Source organism: Oncorhynchus gorbuscha, linkage group LG17 (genome assembly GCF_021184085.1).
Source record: "Oncorhynchus gorbuscha isolate QuinsamMale2020 ecotype Even-year linkage group LG17, OgorEven_v1.0, whole genome shotgun sequence".
Classification (NCBI taxonomy): Eukaryota; Metazoa; Chordata; class Actinopteri; order Salmoniformes; family Salmonidae; genus Oncorhynchus; species Oncorhynchus gorbuscha.
The window spans coordinates 3,872,665-3,898,574 of NC_060189.1; the positions used below are offsets into that span (position 1 = coordinate 3,872,665).

Sequence of the window (25,910 nt, forward strand, 5' to 3'; positions counted from 1 at the left end):
TGTCAAGTGGTTCACTACATTTAAGTAAATATGATTAAGGTTTTCATGGACAATGCTGGGACCATTTAAGAACAGTCTTACCTTTCCTCAGCGATTTCCTCTCGCAGTTTGTCCAGCAGACCGCTGAGCTGTTCCCTCTCCTCACTGTGTTTGGCACTCAGTTCCTGCACGGCCTGTCTGTGGACCTCCTCCAGGCGCTCCTTCTCCTCCTCCATCATCTGCTGCAGCCTCTTCTCCACCTCCTCCTTCTCTTCCGCAAGCCTCTCCCTGTCCTCCTGCAGCTGCTCCTGGAGCATCCCCTCATAGTCCTCCTCCAGCTGGAGTCTCTCCCTGTCCCAGTCCTCCCTGAGCCTCCTCTCCACCTCCTCCTGCTGCTCCTGCTGCTTCAGATTCTCCTCCGCCAACCGGGTGAGGAAAGTCTCCTCCAGACACTCCTTGAGCTGAACTTGTTCCAGCTCCCACTGCTCAGTGAGCCGTATCTCCCTACTGTCCTGCTCCTTGACTAGACGTAACATCTCCTCCTCTAACACGGTCTGGAGCGACTCGTTACTCTGCTCATCCAGCTGAGCCTTCTCCCTCTCCCACTCCTCTGTGAGTCGCATCTCTAACTCCTCTCGCTCTGCCTGGAACTTCAAACTCACCTCCTCTATCCTAGCCTTCATTGCCTCATTGTGGCTCTGCTGTAACTCCATCTTCTCCCTCTCCCACTCCTCTAACAGTTTCCTCTCCACCTTCTCCCGCTCCTCCTGTAGATTCCCCTTCTCTTCTTCCAGCCTGACCTGAAGGATGTTGTCGTGCTGCACGTCCAGCTTGTTGAGTTCCAAGGCGTGAAGTTTCCTCAGCTCCTGCATCTCTGTGTCCAGGCCCAGCTCAGCCTTCGCTTGTTGGGCCTCCAGGACTTTCAGCTGTTCCTCCAGGTCAGAAATCTGGATGCGGGACTCCAGGAGCTCCTGTCTCAGGCTGCTCACCTAATAGAATAATACATATTTGTATATTTACACTTATTTTTTAACCAGGTACGTTGACTGAGAACACATTCTCATTTACAGCAACAACCTGAGGAATAGTTACAGTTGAAGTTGGAAGTTTACATACACCTTACACGGAACCCAAACCGGCTGCGTGCACCATCAAACATACATTTATTTTGTCCCCCCAACACCAAATGCTCACGATCACGACACGCAGGTTAAAATATCAAAATAAACTCTGAACCAATTACATTCATTTGGGGACAGGTCGAAAACATTTATGGCAATTTAGCTAGCTAGCTAGCTTGCACTTGCTAGCTAATTTGTCCTATTTAGCTAGCTTGCTGTTGCTAGCTAATTTGTCCTGGGATATAAACCTTGAGTTGTTATTTTTAGCTGAAATGCACATGGTCCTCTACTCCGACAATTAATCCACACATAAAACGGTCAACTGAATCGTTTCTAGTCATCTCTCATCCTTCCACTTTCATAAATTAGGTGCATTACCGCCACTGACCTCGTTGTTCTTTCAGTCACCTACGTGGGTATAACCAATGAGGAGATGGCATGTGGGTACCTGCTTCTATAAACAAATGAGGAGATGGGAGAGGCAGGACTTGCAGCGCAATCTGAGTCAGAAATAGAACTGACTTCTATTTTAGCCCTTGGCAACGCAGACGTTCCTTGCCGCGCTCGAGTGTGTGGGTGCAATAATTGAATAATATAGATTTCTACATTTATTTTGCAACGCTCCCACATGCGACGCGAGCGGTGTGGTCAGCCTGTTTGCCAAATACATTTAATCTTAGTTGTTCACAATTCCTGACATTTAATCCAAGTAAAAAATTCCCTGTTTTAGGTCAGTTAGGATCACCACTTTATTTTAAGAATGTGAAATGTCAGAATAATAGAAGAGAGAATGATTTATTTCAGCTTTTATTTCTTTCATCACATTCCCAGTGGGTCAGAAGTTTACATACCTTCAATTAGTATTTGGTAGCATTGCCTTGAAATGGTTTAACTTGGGTCAAAAGTTTTGGGTAGCCTTCCAAAAGCTTCCCACAAGAAGTTGTGTGAATTTTGGATCATTCCTCCTGACAGAGCTTGTGTAACTGAGTCAGGTTTGTAGGCCTCCTTGCTCGCACACGCTTTTTCAGTTCTGCACACAAATTTTCTATGGGATTGAGGTCAGGGCTTTGTGATGGCCACTACAGTACCTTGACTTTGTTGTCCTTAAGCCATTTTCCCACAACTTTGTAAGTATGCTTAGGGTCATTGTCCATTTGGAAGACCCATTTGCGACCAAGCTTTAACTTCCTAACTGATGTCTTGAGATGTTGCTTCAATATATCCACATAATTTTCATTCTACATGTAGCCATCTGTTTTGTGAAGTGCACCAGTCCCTCCTGCAGCAAAGCACCCACACAACATGATGCTACCACCCCCATGCTTCACGGTTAGGATGGTGTTCTTTCGCTTCCAAGCTTCAAAACATAACGATGGTCATTATGGCCAAACAGTTCTATTTCTGTTACATCAGACCAAAGGACATTTCTCCAAAAAGTACGATATTTGTCCCCATGTGCAGTTGCAAACCGTAGCATGGCTTTTTTATGGCGGTTTTGGAGCAGTGGCTTCTTCCTTGCTGAGCGGCCTTTCAGGTTATGTCGATATGGGACTCGTTTTACTGTGGATATAGATACTTTTGTACCTGTTTCTTCACAATGCTGTTGTTCTGGGATTGATTTGCACTTTTCGCACCAAAGTAAGTTAATCTCTAGGAGACAGAACACATCTCCTTCCTGAGAGGTATGACAGCTGCGTGGTCCCATGGTGTTTATACTTGCGTTCTATTGTTTGTACAGATGAATGTGGTACCTTCAGGCGTTTGAAAATTGCTCCCAAGGATGAACCAGACTTGTGGAGGTCTACAATGTTTTTTCTAAGGTCTTGGCTGATTTCTTTTGATTTTCCCATGATGTCAAGCAAAGAGGCACTGAGTTTGAAAGTACGCCTTGAAATACAGCCACAGGTACACCTCCAATCGACTCAAATTATGTCAATTAGCCTATCAGAAGCTTCTAAAGCAATGACATCATTTTCTAGAATTTTCTAAGCTGTTTAAAGGCACAGTCAATTTAGTGTATGTAAACTTCTGACCCACTGGAATTCTGATTCTGAAAACTGAATTATAAGTAAAATAATCTGTCTGTCAACAAAAATCTTGGAAAAATTACTTGTGTCATGCACAAAGTAGATGTCCTAACCGACTTGCCAAAACTATAGTTATTAACAAGACATTTGTGGAGTGGTTGAAAAATGAGTTTTAATGACTCCAACCTAAGTGTATGTAAACTTCTGACTTCAACTGTATCTATATGCCATTTGGCAGACGCTTTAAAAAAAAAGGGGACTTACTTCAGTGAGTGCTTACATTTTCATACGGTTGGCCGAGTAGGAATCGAACCCACAACCCTAGCATTGTTAGCTCCATGCCTTTATCAACTAAGCCACTCACCTCCTCCTCCTGGTGCTCCTGCTTCTCCTTCACCCCAGCCTGTCTCTGCTCTAGACCGGCCCGCTCCTCCTCAGCATTGTCTAGTTGGGCCTGAAGCTCCAGGGCTCGGTTCTGGATGATGGACATCTCCCCCTCGTAGTGCCTGGAATTATTGATTTTGTTATTAAAGTGTATTGTATCTTCAGGATGCCCAGTTCACATGAACTTATAAAAACAGTGTATTCATGACTCAAAGATTTCATTTACAGTGTGTTATAAACTTCAGTAGCAAAATAAATAATTATACATGTACACACACCTGGATATCCTCCAGGTACTGCAGGGACAAGGCCTCCTTCTGGGCCTCCAGGTCGGCTTTCTGCTCCTCCACCTTCTGGTCAAACTCACTCACCTGCAATGACACGGGGGAAAATCCAATGTAGCTAAATCAGATTCGTCTCTGGGACAAAAAACCTGTGTGGTCCAACGGCACCCATCTATGCCATAGTCAGCATGGGTTTGACTCCGACCCACAGCCCTATGACTCTACCCCCCTATCATCCGTGTCGTCTACTACTACTACTACTACTACTACTACTACTACTACTACTACTACTACGGTTGTCACGACTTCTGCTGAAGTCGGCTCCTCTCCTTGTTCGGGCGGCGTTCGGCGTCACCGGCTTTCTAGCCATCCTCGCTCCATTTCTCATCGTTCCATTTGTTTTGTCTTGTTTCATACACACTTGGTTTTCATTCCATAATCACACTGCATGTATTTAGTCCTCTGTTCCCCTCCATGTCTTTGTGTGTAATTGTTTATTGTTATGTGAGTATGTTCACGCGCTAGACTTTAGTATCATGTTCCGTGTTTTTTTGGGGCACTTTGATGTCATTTTGTGCCTATTTCATGACCGGAATAAAAGTGCGCCTGTTAACTCTACTCTGCTCTCCTGCACCTGACTTCGCCTCCCTTACACAGCCGTAACAACGGTCCAATCTAAAATCACAAAAAAAAATACAAAAGGAGTGAGACTGCCCCATCTAGCTACATCAAATCTCTGACAAGGTAAACATGGCATGGTTTAAGAATACGGTTGAAACACTGCTAGATATGAATCGGTCACCTTGCTCTCCAGCTGAGCCTGTAGCTCCTCCAACTCTCGGAGGTGCTTCTCTTTCAGCCGCTCCAGCATCATCTCTGCCTCCAGGCTCATGTTGAACAACGGCTGGCCCTCCTCTGAGCCTAGACCTGGAGACACAAATCAATCAAATGTATTTTATAAAGCCCCTTTTTAAAAATCCGCAGCTGTCACAAAGTGGTTTAGAGATTACCAGCCTAAAAAACCCACAAAAGACTAGCCAATGCAGAAGCAGAATCCTAGCACCACCAGAGGTCTCGTCACAGTCCCCAAGTCGAGAACAGACCATGGGAGGCGCATTGCATTTGACTGGCCAGAATCACTGCATCCCAAATAACTACTCATTAGGTGATCAAGATTTTCCATCTTGCATTGCTCAATGCTCAAACAGATTCCCCCCTAAACACTATATTGGATGAGGATGAGATATGGGCATGAATATATTACAGTACTACTTACCACCAGGGTCCAAGGGGCTAACATTTGGGATGGAACCTATGTTGTGCTATATTTCTGCCTCCGCATTGCTCGTTGGAGTTTTAGGCAGGGGTGTCTGTAAAGCTCGTTGGAGTTTTAGGCCGGGTGTCTGTAAAGCTCGTTGGAGTTTTAGGTGGGGTCTCTGTAAAGCCCGTTGGAGTTTTAGGCAGGGGTGTCTGTAAAGCCCGTTGGAGTTTTAGGCAGGGGTGTCTGTAAAGCCCGTTGGAGTTTTAGGCAGGGGTATCTGTAAAGCCCTTTGTGAAATCTGATGTTACGAAAAGGACTTTATAAAATACATTTGATTAAATGATTTGTACGTACCTGGGTCTGACTCCATGCCAGGACTCTTACTCTCCAGGTCCTCAGAGAGAGAGGGTTTGAGACAGAGCTGAGAGGTGCGGCCCAGGTTGTGGTACTCCTGCAGCTCTGCTTGAAGCTCATCGATGCGATCCTGCAGCTCCTGTCACATTCACCACAAATCAAAACAGAAAGATTAGTATCTAAAAACAGGTAATTTATCTTTGGAAGTGCACTCTGTCTGAAACAGTTAACACGTTGATTTGATTTGTTCCAGTGAGAGCTATTACCTGGCACTGCACCGTGTGTGTGTATGTGTGTGTGGGTAGAGTCCAGTGTGTGTGTGTGTGTGTGTGTGTGTGTGGGTAGAGTCCAGTCTGTGTGTGTGTTGTTTTTGCACTAACTCTTGCACTGACTATGCACACACACACACACACACACACACACACACACACACACACACACACACACACACACACACACACACACACACACACACACACACACACACACACACACACACACACACACACACACACACACACACACACACACACACACACACACACACACACACACACTGTTGCTACTGCATCTATCCTGTTTCCTAGTTACTTTAACCCTACCTATATGTACATAGCTACCTCAATTACCTCGTACTCCTGCACATCGACTCAGCACAGGTACTCCATGTATATAGTCATGTTATTACCTAGTACCCCTGCACATTGACTCTGTACCGATATTCCCTGATAGACATGTTACTACCTGGTACCCCCTGGTTACCCTGCACATTGACTCTGATAGACATGTTACTACCTGGTACCCCTGGTACCCCCTGGTCCTCCTGCACATTGACTCTGATAGACATGTTACTACCTGGTACCCCTGGTACCCCCTGGTCCTCCTGCACATTGACTCTGATAGACATGTTACTACCTGGTACCCCTGGTACCCCCTGGTCCTCCTGCACATTGACTCTGATAGACAGGTTACTACCTGGTACCCCTGGTACCCCCTGGTCCTCCTGCACATTGACTCTGATAGACATGTTACTACCTGGTACCCCTGGTACCCCCTGGTCCTCCTGCACATTGACTCTGATAGACATGTTACTACCTGGTACCCCTGGTACCCCCTGGTCCTCCTGCACATTGACTCTGATAGACATGTTACTACCTGGTACCCCTGGTACCCCCTGGTCCTCCTGCACATTGACTCTGATAGATTTGATTTGTTATTTTTATTCACAGTGTATTTATTTCTCGTCACTATTTCATGAAATAAATTAAAAATCTTTACCTGCATTGTTGGAGCTGTACCCGTAAGTAAGTAAGCATGTCCCTGTTAGTCTACACCTGTTGTTTACCAAGCATGTCCCTGTTAGTCTACACCTGTTGTTTACCAAGCATGTCCCTGTTAGTCTACACCTGTTGTTTACCAAGCATTTCCCTGTTAAGTCTACACCTGTTGTTTACCAAGCATGTCCCTGTTAGTCTACACCTGTTGTTTACCAAGCATGTCCCTGTTAAGTCTACACCTGTTGTTTACCAAGCATGTCCCTGTTCGTCTACACCTGTTGTTTACCAAGCATGTCCCTGTTAAGTCTACACCTGTTGTTTACCAAGCATTTCCCTGTTAAGTCTACACCTGTTGTTTACCAAGCATGTCCCTGTTAAGTCTGTTGTTTACCAAGCATGTCCCTGTTAGTCTACACCTGTTGTTTACCAAGCATGTCCCTGTTAGTCTACACCTGTTGTTTACCAAGCATGTCCCTGTTAAGTCTACACCTGTTGTTTACCAAGCATGTCCCTGTTAGTCTACACCTGTTGTTTACCAAGCATGTCCCTGTTAAGTCTACACCTGTTGTTTACCAAGCATTTCCCTGTTAGTCTACACCTGTTGTTTACCAAGCATGTCCCTGTTAAGTCTGTTGTTTACCAAGCATGTCCCTGTTAGTCTACACCTGTTGTTTACCAAGCATGTCCCTGTTAGTCTACACCTGTTGTTTACCAAGCATGTCCCTGTTAGTCTACACCTGTTGTTTACCAAGCATGTCCCTGTTAAGTCTACACCTGTTGTTTACCAAGCATGTCCCTGTTAAGTCTACACCTGTTGTTTACCAAGCATGTCCCTGTTAAGTCCTACACCTGTTGTTTACCAAGCATGTCCCTGTTAAGTCTACACCTGTTGTTTACCAAGCATGTCCCTGTTAAGTCTACACCTGTTGTTTACCAAGCATGTCCCTGTTAAGTCTACACCTGTTGTTTACCAAGCATGTCCCTGTTAGTCTACACCTGTTGTTTACCAAGCATGTCCCTGTTAAGTCTACACCTGTTGTTTACCAAGCATTTCACTGTTAGTCTACACCTGTTGTTTACCAAGCATGTCCCTGTTAGTCTACACCTGTTGTTTACCAAGCATGTCCCTGTTAAGTCTACACCTGTTGTTTACCAAGCATGTCCCTGTTAGTCTACACCTGTTGTTTACCAAGCATGTCCCTGTTAAGTCTGTTGTTTACCAAGCATGTCCCTGTTAGTCTACACCTGTTGTTTACCAAGCATGTCCCTGTTAGTCTACACCTGTTGTTTACCAAGCATGTCCCTGTTAGTCTACACCTGTTGTTTACCAAGCATGTCCCTGTTAAGTCTACACCTGTTGTTTACCAAGCATGTCCCTGTTAAGTCTACACCTGTTGTTTACCAAGCATGTCCCTGTTAAGTCCTACACCTGTTGTTTACCAAGCATGTCCCTGTTAAGTCTACACCTGTTGTTTACCAAGCATGTCCCTGTTAAGTCTACACCTGTTGTTTACCAAGCATGTCCCTGTTAAGTCTACACCTGTTGTTTACCAAGCATGTCCCTGTTAGTCTACACCTGTTGTTTACCAAGCATGTCCCTGTTAAGTCTACACCTGTTGTTTACCAAGCATGTCCCTGTTAAGTCTACACCTGTTAGTCTACACCTGTTGTTTACCAAGCATTTCCCTGTTAAGTCTACACCTGTTGTTTACCAAGCATGTCCCTGTTAAGTCTGTTGTTTACCAAGCATGTCCCTGTTAGTCTACACCTGTTGTTTACCAAGCATGTCCCTGTTAGTCTACACCTGTTGTTTACCAAGCATGTCCCTGTTAGTCTACACCTGTTGTTTACCAAGCATGTCCCTGTTAAGTCTACACCTGTTGTTTACCAAGCATGTCCCTGTTAAGTCTGTTGTTTACCAAGCATGTCCCTGTTAGTCTACACCTGTTGTTTACCAAGCATGTCCCTGTTAGTCTACACCTGTTGTTTACCAAGCATGTCCCTGTTAGTCTACACCTGTTGTTTACCAAGCATGTCCCTGTTAAGTCTACACCTGTTGTTTACCAAGCATTTCCCTGTTAGTCTACACCTGTTGTTTACCAAGCATGTGACGAATTCGATTTGATGTGTGTGTTTCCAGTAAGCGTTCTCACCCGACACCGTTCCTCATAGCTACTGCGTAGCCATTTGAGACTCTCCTCCTGTAGGAAGAACTCAGCACTGCCCAGGTCCAGATCCCCAAACTGAGCAAACAGAACCAACACCAAGGGAGTTTCTTAGGGACAGATACTTATACTTTAGATAGATTCTCATTCATATATCAAATCAAATGTATTTATAAAGCCCTTCTTACATCAGCTGATATCTCAAAGTGGTGTACAGAAACCCAGACTAAAACCCCCAAAACAGCAAGCAATGCAGGTGTAGAAGCACCTGTATAGCAGTTAGCCAGTACTGAATCTCTCCAGATTATTGCTGATGAACAGTAGTGTATAGCACCTGAATATGAAATGAGATTAATGTGGATTATTACGTATTGCTGGTAAGAAGACGCTAGCCTAGGTGAATGCACCAATTTGTAAGTCGCTCTGGATAAGAGCGTCTGCTAAATTACTTAAATGTAATGTAATGTAAATGTAAAACGTGTTCTTTTGCACTTTTGTTTTGTCTGAAAGTTAATATATTGATACTGTGGAAGAGAATGGTCTTTCACCTTTTCCTTCAGGATGTTGTCCAGGTTCCTCTGCAGTTTGCTGACCTGGTTTTCTGCCTCTACCAGTTTCTCAGTGCTGTCCAGCAGCTCCATCTCCAGACGCCTACTCTCCTGAGGGTTAAAGTTAGGGTTGGGGTTTAAAGTTGGGGTTAGGATTAGTTAGGGTTGGAGGTTAAAGTTAGGGTTAGGGTTTAAAGTTGGGGTTAGGGTTTAAAGTTGGGGTTAGGGTTTAAAGTTGGGGTTAGGGTTTAAAGTTGGGGTTAGAGTTTAAAGTTGGGGTTAGGGTTTAAAGTTGGGGTTGGAGGTTAAAGTTAGAGTTGGGGTTTAAAGTTAAAGTTAGGGTTGGAGGTTAGAGTTGGGGTTTAAAGTTGGGGTTAGGGTTAGGTAGGGTTGGAGGTTAAAGTTGGGGTTGGGGTTTAAAGTTGGGGTTAGGGTTTAAAGTTGGGGTTAGGGTTTAAAGTTGGGGTTAGAGTTTAAAGTTGGGGTTAGGGTTTAAAGTTGGGGTTGGAGGTTAAAGTTAGAGTTGGGGTTTAAAGTTGGGGTTAGGGTTTAAAGTTAAAGTTAGGGTTGGAGGTTAGAGTTGGGGTTTAAAGTTGGGGTTAGGGTTAGGTAGGGTTGGAGGTTAAAGTTGGGGTTGGGGTTTAAAGTTAAATTTAGGGTTGGAGCTTAGAGTTGGGGTTAGGGTTTAAAGCTGGGGTTAGGGTTTAAAGTTGGGGTTAGGGTTAGTGTTAGTTAGGGTTGGAGGTTAAAGTTGGAGTTTAAAGTTGAGGTTAGGGTTAGGGTTTAAAGTTGGGGTTTAGAGTTGGAGGTTAAAGTTGGAGGTTAAAGTTGGAGATAGGGTTGGAGGTAGGGTTGGGGGTTAAAGTTGGAGTTGGGGTTAGAGTTTAAAGTTGGGGTTAGGGTTAGTGTTAGTTAGGGTTGGAGGTTAAAGTTGTAGTTTACAGTTGGGGTTAGGGTTTAAAATTGGGGTTAGGGTTTAAAATTGGGGTTGGGGTTTAAAGTTGGGGTTAGGGTTTAAGGTTGGGGTTAGGGTTTAAAGTTGGGGTTAGGGTTTAAAATTGGGGTTAGGGTTTAAAATTGGGGTTAGGGTTTAAAGTTGGTGTTAGGGTTTAAGGTTGGGGTTAGGGTTTAAAGTTGGGGCTAGGGTTTAAAGTTGGTGTTTAGAGTTGGAGGTTAGGGTTGGGGTTAGATATGGGGGTTAGAGTTGGAGGTTAAAGTTGGAGGTTAAAGTTGGAGATAGGGTTGGAGGTAGGGTTGGGGGTTAAAGTTGGAGTTGGGGTTGGAGGTTAAAGTTGGGGTTAGGGTTTAAAGTTGGGGTTTAGAGTTGGAGGTTAGGGTTAGGGTTAGAGATGGAGGTTATAGATGGAGGTTAGAGTTGGAGGTAGGGTTGGAGGTAGGATTGGGGGTTAAAGTTGGAGTTGGGGTTGGAGGTTAAAGTTGGGGTCAGGGTTTAAAGTTGGGGTTTAGAGTTCAGGGTTAGGGTTGGGGTTAGAGTTTGAGGTTAGAGTTTGAGTTGGAGGTTAAAGTTAGAGTTGGGGTTGGAAGCTAAAGTTTGGGGTTAAGGAGACAGATCACTAGTTTCTCAGTGCTGTTCAGCAGCTCTACACTGAGTATACCAAACAGGAACACCTTCCTAATATTGAGTAGCACCCCCCACCCCTTTGCCCTGAGAACAGCCTCAATTCGTCAGGTCATGGACTCTACAAGGTGTCGAAAGCGTTCCACAGGGATGCTGGCCCATGTTGATTCCAATGCTTCCCACAGATATGTCAAGATGCCTGGATGTCCTTTGGGTGGGGGACCGTTCTTGATACAAACAGGAAACTGTTGAGCGTGAAAACCCCAGCAGCGTTGCAGTTCTAGACACTCAAAACGGTGCGTCTGGCACCTACTACCATACCCTGCTCAAAGGCACTTCAATATTTCATTTTTTTCATTCATCGTCTGAATGGCACACATACACAATCCATGTCTTCTTCTATGGTATAACAGCATTCGCAATAATAAAACAATTTAACCTTCATTTAACTAGGCAGTTAAGAACAAATTCTTATTTACAATGACGGCCTAGGAACAGTGGTTTAACTGACGTGTTCAGGGGCAGAATGACAGATTTTTACCTTGTCAGCTCGGGGACTCGATCTAGCAACCTTTCGGTTACTGGCCCAACACTCTAACCACTAGGCAGCGGTGGTCTGTGTTAGTTACCTTGACAGTGAGTGAGAGGTGGTCTGTGTTAGTTACCTTGACAGTGAGTGAGAGGTGGTCTGTGTTAGTTACCTTGACAGTGAGTGAGAGGTGGTCTGTGTTAGTTACCTTGACAGTGAGTGAGAGGTGGTCTGTGTTAGTTACCTTGACAGTGAGTGAGAGGTGGTCTGTGTTAGTTACCTTGACAGTGAGTGAGAGGTGGTCTGTGTTAGTTACCTTGACAGTGAGTGAGAGGTGGTCTGTGTTAGTTACCTTGACAGTGAGTGAGAGGTGGTCTGTGTTAGTTACCTTGACAGTGAGTGAGAGGTGGTCTGTGTTAGTTACCTTGACAGTGAGTGAGAGGTGGTCTCTGAGGAAGGTCTCGTCGTCTCTGAGCTTCTCCATCTCTGCCTCTAGTTTCTCTCTCTGCTGACCAGTCTGCTGCTGAATCTGGTCCATCTCTTTAATGAGCTCTGACCGGACAGACACCAGCTTCTCCCTGTGTTCCTGCTCCAGCTTCCTACAATACACACACACACACACACACACACACACACACACACACACACACACACACACACACACACACACACACACACACACACACACACACACACACACACACACACACACACACACACACACACACACACACACACACACACACGCACGCACACACGCACACACACGCACACACACGTGCACACACACACACACACACACACACACACACACACACACACACACACACACACACACACACACACACACACACACACACACACACACACACACACACACACACACACACACACACACACACACACACACACACAACCGACTCAATTAAATTTGATAGAAGAAGAAGGCCCATAGAAGAGTAAGGTCACAGGCCCATAGAAGAGGAAGGTCACAGGCCCATAGAAGAGGAAGGTCACAGGCCCATAGAACAGAGGAAGGTCACAGGCCCATAGAACAGAGGAAGGTCACAGGCCTATAGAACAGAGGAAGGTCACAGGCCCATAGAAGAGTAAGGTCACAGGCCCATAGAAGAGTAAGGTCACAGGCTCATAGAAGAGGAAGGTCACATGCCCATAGAACAGAGGAAGGTCACAGGCCCATAGAACAGAGGAAGGTCACAGGCCTATAGAACAGAGGAAGGTCACAGACCTATAGAAGAGGAAGGTCACATGCCCATAGAACAGAGGAAGGTCACTGGCCTATAGAACAGAGGAAGGTCACAGGCCCATAGAACAGAGGAAGGTCACATACCTATAGAACAGAGGAAGGTCACAGACCTATAGAAGAGGAAGGTCACATGCCCATAGAACAGAGGAAGGTCACTGGCCTATAGAACAGAGGAAGGTCACAGGCCTATAGAACAGACAGAGGAAGATCACAGGCCCATAGAACAGAGGAAAGTCACAGGCCCATAGAACATATGAAGGTCACAAGCCTATAGAAGGGGGAGGTCACAGGCCCATAGAACAGAGGAAGGTCACAGGCCTATAGAAGAGAGGAAGGTCACAGGCCCATAGAAGGGGAAGGTCACAGGCCCATAGAAGGGGAAGGTCACAGGCCTATAGAAGAGGAAGGTCACAGGCAGAAAAGTGAGGGAATAGAAGGGAAAAAAGGAGGGAAAGATGAGGTGATGAGGTCATTCATGCGTTAGATGGCAGAGTGATGCTGTGTGTGTTACCTCAGGTTGAGGTCATTCATGCGTTCGATGGCAGAGTGATGTTCGTCCACCTCAGAAGCCAGCTGGGTTTTTAACTTCTCTGCTTTGTCCAGGTCAGAACGAGTCTTCTCTTTCTCCCGGAGCTCCCGATCTACACGTTCACTGAAGAACAATCAGCCAGTTAATCAAATATTTACATGACTGAAATACTATTATGAATGATACGCACAGACCAGACAGGCTGTAGCAACACTACGAAAAGAGAAAGCGCGTGTTACGGTCTCTCTAGTACCGCTCCTGTCCCTCCGGCGTTCGGCGTGTTACAGTCACTCTACTACCGCTCCTGCCCCTCCGGCGTTCGCGTGTTACAGTCACGCTACTACCGCTCCTGCCCCTCCGGCGTTCGCGTGTTACAGTCACTCTACTACCGCTCCTGCCCTTCCGGCGTTCACGTGTTACAGTCACTCTACTACCGCTCCTGCCCCTCCGGCGTTCACATGTTACAGTCACTCTACTACCGCTCCTGCCCCTCCGACGTTGCCGGTTTACCGACCACCGGTCCTGGGATCCATCGTTCCATCATTACGCACACCTGGCATCAATCATTACGCGTATCGTGAGGCACACCTGGACTCCCATTACCTCACGTATCACCTCCCCTTTTACCCAGTCAGTATTGTTTATGTGTTTCATGTCTATACGATACTCGTGTTTGTTGTATTGTTTTCGATGTTTCCGTTGATGATTAAACTCTCCGACTCCCAGCGTATACGTTACGCTACAGAGAAACCACTAACTCCTTAGCTTTAATTGAAGTAACTCTTGCACTATTCTTGTCTTACTAGCTTGTGACTGTTGACGGTGACTTTGAGAGAAAGTGTTACTTACTAAGCCTGAGATATGTGGTTATACCACCTAGCTGTCTGTAAGTCGCTCTGGATAAGAGCTAAATGACTGAAATGCTGTAAATGTGTGAGTGTGTAAATGCATTTCACTCAGACTGTCAGCATCAGTGTAGGTTTCTACTCATACTTCCAGTAGGTATCTGATCTCAGCCTTAAAGCTGGGCAGTAGGTATCTGATCTCAGCCTTAAAGCTGGTCAGTAGGTATCTGATCTCAGCCTTAAAGCTGGTCAGTAGGTATCTGATCTCAGCCTTAAAGCTGGTCAGTAGGTACTGATCTCAGCCTTAAAGCTGGTCAGTAGGTACTGATCTCAGCCTTAAAGCTGGTCAGTAGGTATCTGATCTCAGCCTTAAAGCTGGTCAGTAGGTATCTGATCTCAGCCTTAAAGCTGGTCAGTAGGTATCTGATCTCAGCCTTAAAGCTGGTCAGTAGGTATCTGATCTCAGCCTTAAAGCTGGTCAGTAGGTATCTGATCTCAGCCTTAAAGCTGGTCAGTAGGTATCTGATCTCAGCCTTAAAGCTGGTCAGTAGGTATCTGATCTCAGCTGGCCAGTAGGTATCTGATCTCAGCCTTAAAGCTGGCCAGTAGGTTTCTGATCTCAGCCTTAAAGCTGGCCAGTAGGTATCTCCTCATACTCACAGTAGGTATCTGATCTCAGCCTTAAAGCTGGCCAGTAGGTACTGATGTCAGCCTTAAAGCTGGCCAGTAGGTATCTCCTCATACTCACAGTAGGTACTGATCTCAGCCTTAAAGCTAACCAGTAGGTATCTCCTCATACTCATAGTAGGTACTGATCTCAGCCTTAAAGCTAACCAGTAGGTATCTCCTCATACTCACAGTACGTTTCTGATATCAGCCTTAAAGCTAACCAGTAGGTATCTCCTCATACTCACCGTAGGTACTGATCTCAGCCTTAAAGCTAACCAGTAGGTATCTGATCTCAGCCTTAAAGCTGGTCAGTAGGTATCTGATCTCAGCCTTAAAGCTGGTCAGTAGGTATCTGATCTCTGCCTTAAAGCTGGTCAGTAGGTACTGATCTCAGCCTTAAAGCTGGTCAGTAGGTATCTGATCTCAGCCTTAAAGCTGGTCAGTAGGTATCTGATCTCAGCCTTAAAGCTGGTCAGTAGGTACTGATCTCAGCCTTAAAGCTGGTCAGTAGGTATCTGATCTCAGCCTTAAAGCTGGTCAGTAGGTATCTGATCTCAGCCTTAAAGCTGGTCAGTAGGTACTGATCTCAGCCTTAAAGCTGGTCAGTAGGTATCTGATCTCAGCCTTAAAGCTGGCCAGTAGGTATCTGATCTCAGCCTTAAAGCTGGCCAGTAGGTTTCTGATCTCAGCCTTAAAGCTGGCCAGTAGGTATCTCCTCATACTCACAGTAGGTATCTGATCTCAGCCTTAAAGCTGGCCAGTAGGTACTGATGTCAGCCTTAAAGCTGGCCAGTAGGTATCTCCTCATACTCACAGTAGGTACTGATCTCAGCCTTAAAGCTAACCAGTAGGTATCTCCTCATACTCATAGTAGGTACTGATCTCAGCCTTAAAGCTAACCAGTAGGTATCTCCTCATACTCACAGTACGTTTCTGATATCAGCCTTAAAGCTAACCAGTAGGTATCTCCTCATACTCACAGTAGGTATCTGATCTCAGCCTTAAAGCTGGCCAGTAGGTACTGATCTCAGCCTTAAAGCTAACCAGTAGGTATCTCCTCATACTCACAGTAGGTTTCTGATATCAGCCTTAAAGCTAACCAGTAGGTATCTCCTCATACTCACAGTAGGTATCTGATCTCAGCCTTAAAGCTGGCCAGTAGGTACTGATCTCAGCCTTAAAGCTAACCAGTAGGTTTCTCCTCATACTCACCGTAGGTACTGATCTCAGCCTTAAAGCTAACCAGTAGGTATCTGATCTCAGCCTTAAAGCTGGCCAGTAGGTATCTGATCTCAGCCTTAAAGCTGGCCAGTAGGTATCTGATCTCAACCTTAAAGCTGGCCAGTAGGTATCTGATCTCAGCCTTAAAGCTGGCCAGTAGGTATCTCCTCATACTCACAGTAGGTTTCTGATATCAGCCTTAAAGCTAACCAGTAGGTATCTCCTCATACTCACAGTAGGTACTGATCTCAGCCTTAAAGCTGGCCAGTAGGTATCTCCTCATACTCACAGTAGGTATCTGATCTCAGCCCTGAAGCTAACCAGTAGGTATCTCCTCATACTCACAGTAGGTATCTGATCTCAGCCTTAAAGCTAACCAGTAGGTATCTCCTCATACTCACAGTAGGTATCTGATCTCAGCCTTGAAGCTGGCCAGTGCAGCCTGGTGGATCCCATTCTTAGTGACGAGGAGCTCGTTCTCCAGAGCCACAGTCAGCTCCCTGAGGTTCACTTTTCCCTCCAGGTCAAAATCCAAGGCCTACAATACAAACATAGACAGACAGATACACAGTGTCAACATCTCAAGCCTCCCTCCCTCTCTACCTCCCTGCCTCTCTATCTCCCTCCCTCTCTACCTCCCTCCCTCCCTCTCTCTCTACCTCCCTCCCTCTCTCCCTCCCTCTCTATCTCCCTACCTCCCTCCCTCCCTCCTCTCTCTCTCTACCTCCCTCCCTCCCTCTCTACCTCCCTCTCTCCCTCCCTCCCTCTCTATCTCCCTCTCTATCTCCCTCCCCACCTTTCTCTCTACCTCCCTCCCTCCCTCTCTACCTCCCTCCCTCCCTCTCTATCTCCCTCCCTCCTCTCTACCTCCCTCCCTCCCTCCCTCTCTCTCTACCTCCCTCTCTCTCTACCTCCCTCCCTCCCCCTCACTACCTCCCTCCCTCCCTCTCTACCTCCCTCCCTCTCTACCTCCCTCCCTCCCTCTCTACCTCCCTCCCTCTCTCTCTACCTCCCTCCCTCCCTCCCCCTCACTACCTCCCTCCCTCTCTACCTCTCTCCCTCTCTACCTCCCTCCCTCTCTCTCTACCTCCCTCCCTCCCTCCCCCTCACTACCTCCCTCCCTCTCTACCTCCCTCCCTCTCTCTACCTCCCTCCCCCTCTCTACCTCAACCCCTCCCTCCCTCTCTACCTTTCTCTCTACCTCCCTCCCTCCCTCTCTCTACCTTCCCCCTCCCTCTCTACATCCCTCCCTCCCTCTCTTTACCTCCCTCCCTCTCTACCGTTCTACCTCCCTACCTCTCTCTACCTCCCTCCCTCCCTCTCTACCTCCCTCCCTCTCTACCGTTCTACCTCCCTACCTCTCTCTACCTCCCTCCCTCCCTCTCTACCTCCCTCCCTCTCTACCGTTCTACCTCCCTACCTCTCTCTACCTCTCTACCTCCCTCCCTCACTACCTCCCTCCCTCTCTACCTCTCTCCCTCTCTACCTCCCTCCCTCTCTCTCTACCTCCCTCCCTCCCTCCCCCTCACTACCTCCCTCCCTCTCTCTACCTCCCTCCCTCTCTCTACCTCAACCCCTCCCTCCCTCTCTACCTTTCTCTCTACCTCCCTCCCTCCCTCTCTCTACCTTCCTCCCTCCCTCTCTACATCCCTCCCTCCCTCTCTTTACCTCCCTCCCTCTCTACCGTTCTACCTCCCTACCTCTCTCTACCTCCCTCCCTCCCTCTCTACCTCCCTCCCTCCCTCTCTATCTCCCTCCCTCCCTCTCTACCTCCCTCCCTCCCTCCCTCCTCTCTACCTCCCTCTCTCTCTACCTCCCTCCCTCCCCCTCACTACCTCCCTCCCTCCCTCTCTACCTCCCCCTCCCTCTCTCTCCTCTACCTCCCTCCCTCCCTCCCCCTCACTACCTCCCTCCCTCTCTACCTCTCTCCCTCTCTACCTCCTCCCTCTCTCTCTACCTCCCTCCCTCCCTCCCCCTCACTACCTCCCTCCCTCTCTACCTCCCTCCCTCTCTCTACCTCCCTCCCCCTCTCTACCTCAACCCCTCCCTCCCTCTCTACCTTTCTCTCTACCTCCCTCCCTCCCTCTCTCTACCTTCCTCCCTCCCTCTCTACCTCCCTCCCTCCCTCTCTACCTCCCTCCCTCTCTCTCTACCTCCCTCCCTCCCTCCCCCCCTCACTACCTCCCTCCCTCTCTACCTCTCTCCCTCTCTACCTCCCTCCCTCTCTCTCTACCTCCCTCCCTCCCTCCCCCTCCTACCTCCCTCCCTCCTCTCTACCTCCCTCCCTCTCTCTACCTCCCTCCCCCTCTCTACCTCAACCCCTCCCTCCCTCTCTACCTTTCTCTCTACCTCCCTCCCTCCCTCTCTCTACCTTCCTCCCTCCCTCTCTACATCCCTCCCTCCCTCTACATCCCTCCCTCCCTCCCTCTCTACATCCCTCCCTCCCTCTCTACATCCCTCCCTCCCTCTCTTTACCTCCCTCCCCTCTACATCCCTCCCTCCCTCTCTACATCCCTCCCTCCCTCTCTACATCCCTCCCTCCCTCCCTCTCTACATCCCTCCCTCCCTCTCTACATCCCTCCCTCCCTCTCTTTACCTCCCTCCCTCTCTACATCCCTCCCTCCCTCTCTTTACCTCCCTCCCTCCCTCTCCTCCCTCCCTCCCTCTCTCTCTACCTCCCTCCCTCCCTCCCTCCCCCCCTCACTACCTCCCTCCCTCTCTACCTCTCTCCCTCTCTACCTCCCTCCCTCTCTCTCTACCTCCCTCCCTCCCTCCCCTCACTACCTCCCTCCCTCTCTACCTCCCTCCCTCTCTCTACCTCCCTCCCCCCCCCTCTCTACCTCAACCCCTCCCTCCCTCTCTACCTTTCTCTCTACCTCCCTCCCTCCCTCTCTCTACCTTCCTCCCTCCCTCTCTACATCCCTCCCTCCCTCTCTACATCCCTCCCTCCCTCCCTCTCTACATCCCTCCCTCCCTCTCTACATCCCTCCCTCCCTCTCTTTACCTCCCTCCCTCTCTACATCCCTCCCTCCCTCTCTACATCCCTCCCTCCCTCCCTCTCTACATCCCTCCCTCCCTCTCTACATCCCTCCCTCCCTCTCTTTACCTCCCTCCCTCTCTACATCCCTCCCTCCCTCTCTCACATCCCTCCCTCCCTCCTCTCTACATCCCTCCCTCCCTCTCTACATCCCTCCCTCCCTCTCTTTACCTCCCTCCCCCTCTTACATCCCTCCCTCCCTCTCTTTACCTCCCTCCCTCTCTACCTCCCTCCCTCTCTCTACCTCCCTCCCTCCCTCCCCCTCACTACCTCCCTCCCTCTCTACCTCTCTCCCTCTCTACCTCCCTCCCTCTCTCTCTACCTCCCTCCCTCCCTCCCCCTCACTACCTCCCTCCCTCTCTACCTCCCTCCCTCTCTCTACCTCCCTCCCCCCTCTCTACCTCAACCCCTCCCTCCCTCTCTACCTTTCTCTCTACCTCCCTCCCTCCCTCTCTCTACCTTCCTCCCTCCCTCTCTACATCCCTCCCTCCCTCTCTACATCCCTCCCTCCCTCCCTCTCTACATCCCTCCCTCCCTCTCTACATCCCTCCCTCCCTCTCTTTACCTCCCTCCCTCTCTACATCCCTCCCTCCCTCTCTACATCCCTCCCTCCCTCTCTACATCCCTCCCTCTCTACATCCCTCCCTCCCTCTCTACATCCCTCCCTCCCTCTCTTTACCTCCCTCCCTCTCTACATCCCTCCCTCCCTCTCTACATCCCTCCCTCCCTCTCTTTACCTCCCTCCCTCTCTACCGTTCTACCTCCCTACCTCCAGAATGAGAGGTAACATGTTATCACCTGTAGAATCTCTGGGCTGTTCTCGATGCCCTCCTCCATCCAGACATCCAGGATGTCCTCAGCAGGAGCGGACCCTGTCCCATCGTCCAGAGTAGAGAACAGACGCATCCCGATGGTGCTCGTCATAGCGCTGGTTCTACGGCCCGTCTCATCGAATGGCTGCAAGGAGAGATGGGGAACACCTCATAAATATTACCAGATACTACAGCAAGATACTGTATGTGTACTTGTCATTGCATTGGTGTGTGGCAGTATCTATTTTAATTGTCTAATACATGCATTCATTCACTTGTTAGTTCATTCATTCAAGAATTGATTCATTCACTTGTTAGTACATTCATTCAAGAATTGATTCATTCACTTGTTAGTACATTCATTCAAGAATTGATTCATTCACTTGTTAGTTCATTCATTCAAGAATTGATTCATTCACTTGTTAGTTAATTCATTCAATAATTGATTCATTCATTTGTTAGTTCATTCATTCAAGAATTGATTCATTCACTTGTTAGTACATTCATTCAAGAATTGATTCATACATTTGTCAGTTCATTCATTCACTAATTGATTCATTAATTTGTTAATTCAAGAGTGACTCTAAACAGGAAATATTGTAACACCGTTCCCAGCATGTTTAAAACATTTTTTTTTTAAATCAGGAGTTTGGAAAAAAAATCACTAAAATGTGGTACCGATGTCTTTGACATGAGAACTAGACCTAAAATGGTGAGCTTCACTGTACCTGTGAGGAGTGTAGTCTTTTGAGCTGTCTGTAAGGTGTGGAGGCAGACGGGGTGGGGGGCTTGGCTTGGTTCAGAACCCAGGAAGTAAACGCCTGAACGCTCATGACCTCATCACCACTTAGAACCTGGAGGACATCCTCCGTCACCTGGAGACAAAAAAAATAAACAACAATCACAAACATTTCCCGGCATCTACTCAGACTCTCGGACCTCCACTTGGGGTTATGTCCAAAATAGGCCGTCATTGAAAATAAGAATTTGTTCTTAACTGACTTGCCTGGTTAAATAAAGGTTAAATAAAATAAAAATTGCAGATCGGCAAACATGGAAGGATTAGGGTCAAGAGGATGGGATGAGGAGTAAATTGGGACCAGCTGAGCCCAAAAATGAACTTTGGTTGAATCCAAAATGGCACCCTATTCCACACTATAAAGATAAGGGTACCATTACAGACTCTTTCCTAACCTCTAGACCCAGGTGGTCACAGAGAGCCAGTAGCTCATGGTGGCTGGCACATCCATCCCAAGGCATAGTCAGCTCCTCACAGGCCTCCCGAAACCTCTCCTCCTGGTGGTCTGAGAGGGGTGTGATAGAGCCCCGTGGAGTAGAGGGTTCATCAGGGTTCCACAGGTGCAGCTGGCCTACACACACACACGCACACGCACACGCACACGCACACACACACACACACACACACACACACACACACACACACACACACACACACACACACACACACACACACACACACACACACACACACACACACACACACACAATGATAAGACTTGACTTCAGACCCTGGCTCGCTGAGACTCTTTCCTGAGCATAGGTGTTGAATGTCCTCCATCTCACTCCTATGATCAGGATTAGTTCTACTTTTATTTGTTCTCCCTAATTTCAGGATATCCAAATGGTAGTTACAGTCTTGTCTCATCGCTGCAACTGCCCTACGGACTGGGGAGAGGCGAAGGTCGAGAGCCGTGCGTTCTCTGAAACACAGCCCTGCCAAGCCGCACTGCTTCTTGACACAAAGCCCACTTAACCCGGAAGCCAGCCGCACCAATGTGTCGGAGGAAACACCATTCAACTGGCGACCGAAGTCAGGTTTCCTGGTCGTGGCTGGCTGTGTTACAGCCTGGGATCGAACCTGGGTCTGTAGTGACGCCTCAAGCACTGCAGGAGGCCTGAGGTCGGGAGGCCTGGGGTCGGGGGCCTGGGGTCGGGGGCCTCGGGGGACCTGGGGACGGGAGGCCTGGGGTCGGGGGGCCTGGGGTCGGGAGGCCTGGGGTCGGGGGGGGGCCTGGGGTCGGGAGGCCTGGGGTCGGGGGGCCTGGGGTCGGGGGGCCTGGGGTCGGGGGCCTGGGCTCAGGAGGCCTGGGCTCAGGAGGCCTGGGGTCAGGAGGCCTGGGGTCAGGAGGCCTGGGGTCAGGGGGCCTGGGGTCAGGGGCCTGGGGTCAGGAGGCCTGGGGTCAGGGGGCCTGGGGTCAGGAGGCCTGGGGTCAGGGGGCCTGGGGTCAGGAGGCCTGGGGTCAGGGGGGTCAGGGGCCTGGGGTCAGGAGGCCTGGGGTCGGGAGGAGTCAGAAGGCCTGGGGTCAGGGGGCCTGGGGTCAGGGGGCCCTGGGGTCAGGGGGCCTGGGGTCAGGAGGCCTGGGGTCAGGGGGCCTGGGGTCAGGGGGCCTGGGGTCAGGGGTCAGGAGGCCTGGGGTCAGGAGGCCTGGGGTCAGGGGCCTGGGGTCAGGGGGCCTGGCCGGTCAGGGGGCCTGGGGTCAGGAGGCCTGGGGTCAGGGGTCAGGAGGCCTGGGGTCAGGAGGCCTGGGGTCAGGGGGCCTGGGGTCAGGGGGCCTGGGGTCAGGGGGCCTGGGGTCAGGAGGCCTGGGGTCAGGAGGCCTGGGGTCAGGGGTCAGGAGGCCTGGGGTCAGTTCTACTTAATAGTGGAGTTTTAGTTGACTTTTGTCAATTCAAATGGAAATGACCCCAACGCTGACTATGATGAATGGCTATCTAGTGTCAGTGGGGAGTATCAAATAAACAATAAATGTTTTGTCACATGTACAGGATACAGCGGGTGTCAACAGTAGAGTGAAACGCTGACTTTAAGCTCTTCCTTAAATGCAGTAACTTTACAATAAATTTTGTAACTTTACAATAAACGCTAACACTTTACAACAAATACAGTAACTCTGCATTTATTGTAATTGTTTTGCATTTATTGTAAAGTTACTAAATGTATTGTAAAGTTGTTGCATTTATTGTAAAGTTACTACATGTATTGTAAAGTTGTTGCATTTATTGTAAAGTTACTAAATGTATTGTAAGGTTGTCGCATTTATTGTAAAGTTACTAAATGTATTGTAAAGTTGTTGCATTTATTGTAAAGTTACTAAATGTATTGTAAAGTTGTCACATTTATTGTAAACACTTTACAATAAATGCAGTAACTTTACCGTATGTTTACACCCACCTTCTGCCTCGTACTCTTCCGTTCCGCTTTCATGAGCATTCCAGCGCTGTTGGAGGAGGTAACAACAGAGTTAGTAAACCATCGCATTAAAACACCCAGACAGTCTTCAAAACACTGCTTTCTCTCTGTGTGTGTGGGGGGGGCAGGCAGGGTGTCCAACCAATAGGACAACAGAGCTATTGTGACGGCAGAGGCCCCTCTGATGGTCAAAGGTGAAGCTAGAGATGGTAAACCATAACAGAGAATTAAAGAGAGAGACCGATCCCAAGTTGATTAAAAACCCTCACAGTTGTCTTACTATTTCTCTCTCTCTCTCTCTCTCTCTCTCTCTCTCTCTCTCTCTCTCTCTCTCTCTCTCTCTCTCTCTCTCCTGTCTCTCTCTCTCCCTGTCTCTCTCTCTCCCTGTCTCTCTCTCTCCCTGTCTCTCTCTCTCTCTGTCTCTCTCTCTGTCTCTCTCTGTCTCTCTCTGTCTCTCCCTGTCTCTCTCTCTCTCTCTGTCTCTCTGTCTCTCTCTCTGTCTCTCTCTCTGTCTCTGTCTCTCTCTGTCTCTCTCTCTCTCTGTCTCTCTCTGTCTCTCTCTCTCTCTCTCTCTCTCTCTCTCTCTCTGTCTCTCTCTCTGTCTCTCTCTCTCTCTCTCTCTCTGTCTCTCTCTCTGTCTCTCTCTCTCTCTCTCTCTCTCTCTCTCTCTGTCTCTCTCTCTGTCTCTCTCTCTGTCTCTCTCTCTCTCTGTCTCTCTCTGTCTCTCTCTCTGTCTCTCTCTGTCTCTCTCTCTCTCTCTGTCTCTCTCTCTCTCTCTGTCTCTCTCTCTCTGTCTCTCTCTCTCTGTCTCTCTCTCTCTGTCTCTCTCTCTCTCTCTCTCTCTGTCTCTCTCTCTCTCTGTCTCTCTCTCTCTCTGTCTCATTCTCTCTCTCTCTGTCTCTCTCTCTCTCTCTCTAAACCCTCTTTTATTCAGTCTTTTTCCTAATCTATTTTAAGGACAATTCTCCAAGAGAGCCTATATTGACACACCACAAAAAAACTGTTACATTTTGACTTGCACAATCTACATAATATATAATATAATAATATATGCCATTTAGCAGACGCTTTTATCCAAAGCGACTTACAGTCATGTGTGCATACATTCTACGTATGGGTGGTCCCGGGGATTGAACCCACTACCCTGGCGTTACAAGCGCCATGCTCTACCAACTGAGCTACAGAAGGACCCATAATAGATGTATGCTGCAAAAAATATAACGTCACTTTTTACAAACTAAATAGTCAAATTGTTTGTGATATGGTAATATAGCAGAATAATAATCCTCAAGTTCCCATATTTTGGTTTTTGTCTGAAGGGTGAGACCAGGAAAGGGGGTTACTGGAGCGTAGTGATCTATCGCACTCAATCCCAGAGACAGTAATCAGGTGTCCAAGACATCTATTGCCTGGGAGGGAAGCACAGTGAAGGAATGGAACAGATGGCTCTCTCTTCAACTCTCTATTCTATCACTGGGTATATCGGCATCTGTGAGGGAGGGGTGAAGCTCATTGTTCCTCTGCCAGACCCCTAAAAAAGCCCCTCCCAGATCAGGAAGAGCCCCCCTGACCCTTCCCCATCTGCTGGTGCACCAGGCTGGAGAGGCTGGGCATTGTTCATCCCAAATGGCACCCAAGGCTCTGGTGAAAAGTAGTGCACTATGTAGAATGAAAAGTAGTGCACTATGTAGGATTAAAGGTAGTGCACTATGTAGGATGAAAGGTAGTGCATTATGTAGGATGAAAGGTAGTGCATTATGTAGGATGAAAGGTAGTACACTATGTAGGATGAAAGGTAGTGCACTATGTAGGATTAAAAGTAGTGCACTATGTAGGATGAAAAGTAGTGCACTATGTAGGATGAAAAGTAGTGCACTATGTAGGATGACAAGTAGTGCACTATGTAGGGGATTGGGTCCCACTACATTGACATTACAGTCATTTTAGCAGACTCTCTTATCCGGAGCGACTTACAGAAGCAATTAGGGTTGAGTGCCTTGTTCAAGGGCAGATTTTTATCACCTAGTCGGCTAAGGATTCAAACATTTCGGTTACCGGGCCAACGCTCTTAACCACTAGGCTGCCTGCAGTCCTGTGGTGAAGCAATCCCAGATTAGTAAGTATCCCGCTGTGTTCCTCGTCAGTGTCTCACAATGTTTGACACGGGTGGAGAAAGGTGAAATAATGACACAAAGCAAAATACTAACCTCCAGCTACAGAGAGCAGTATGATAATACTAACCTACAGAGCGCAGTATGATAATACTAACCTCCAGCTACAGAGAGCAGTATGATAATACTAACCTACAGAGCGCAGTATGATAATACTAACCTACAGAGAGCAGTATGATAATACTAACCTCCAGGGAGCAGTATGACAATACTAACCTCCACCTCCAGAGAGCATTATGGTAATACTAACCTCCAGAGAGCAGTATGATAATACTAACCTACAGCTACAGAGAGCAGTATGGTAATACTAACCTACAGAGAGCAGTATGATAATACTAACCTCCACCTCCAGAGAGCAGTATGATAATACTAACCTCCACCTCCAAAGAGCAGTATGGTAATACTAACCTACAGAGAGCAGTATGATAATACTAACCTCCTGCTCTCTCTCTTAGTGAGGTCGGCACTGATGTTGGGGGATTAGTCCTGGCTAGCAGTCGGTGTTCCAATTCATCCCAAAGGTGTCCGATTTGACTTGAGGTCAGGGTTCTGTGCAGGCCAGTCAAGTTCTTCCACACCAATCTTGACAAACCATTTCTGTATGGACCTCTCTTTGTGCACCGGAGCATTGTCATGCTGA

The 25,910-nt window shown here is 48.0% G+C and overlaps 2 protein-coding genes across 2 annotated transcripts in view; both read right to left on the reverse strand.

Annotated features, from left to right (window-relative positions):
* The window catches only part of LOC124001333 (deubiquitinase DESI2-like), a 1,147,470-nt gene that overhangs the window by 573,890 nt on the left and 547,670 nt on the right, over positions 1–25,910 (reverse strand). The gene's annotated exons all lie outside the window — the stretch shown is intronic.
* The window catches only part of nin (ninein (GSK3B interacting protein)), an 83,491-nt gene that overhangs the window by 18,368 nt on the left and 39,213 nt on the right, over positions 1–25,910 (reverse strand). Inside the window, exons 5-19 of the mRNA XM_046308694.1 lie at positions 23,082–23,127; positions 21,083–21,258; positions 20,617–20,763; positions 19,875–20,033; positions 16,441–16,577; positions 13,287–13,427; positions 11,933–12,107; positions 9,401–9,511; positions 8,841–8,930; positions 5,411–5,549; positions 4,598–4,722; positions 3,790–3,882; positions 3,582–3,633; positions 3,337–3,368; positions 82–968 (exon numbers count right to left, since the gene is read on the reverse strand). Coding sequence (XP_046164650.1) covers positions 82–968; positions 3,337–3,368; positions 3,582–3,633; positions 3,790–3,882; positions 4,598–4,722; positions 5,411–5,549; positions 8,841–8,930; positions 9,401–9,511; positions 11,933–12,107; positions 13,287–13,427; positions 16,441–16,577; positions 19,875–20,033; positions 20,617–20,763; positions 21,083–21,258; positions 23,082–23,127 — 2,510 coding nt within the window. The remainder of the gene's footprint in view (positions 1–81; positions 969–3,336; positions 3,369–3,581; positions 3,634–3,789; positions 3,883–4,597; positions 4,723–5,410; positions 5,550–8,840; positions 8,931–9,400; positions 9,512–11,932; positions 12,108–13,286; positions 13,428–16,440; positions 16,578–19,874; positions 20,034–20,616; positions 20,764–21,082; positions 21,259–23,081; positions 23,128–25,910) is intronic.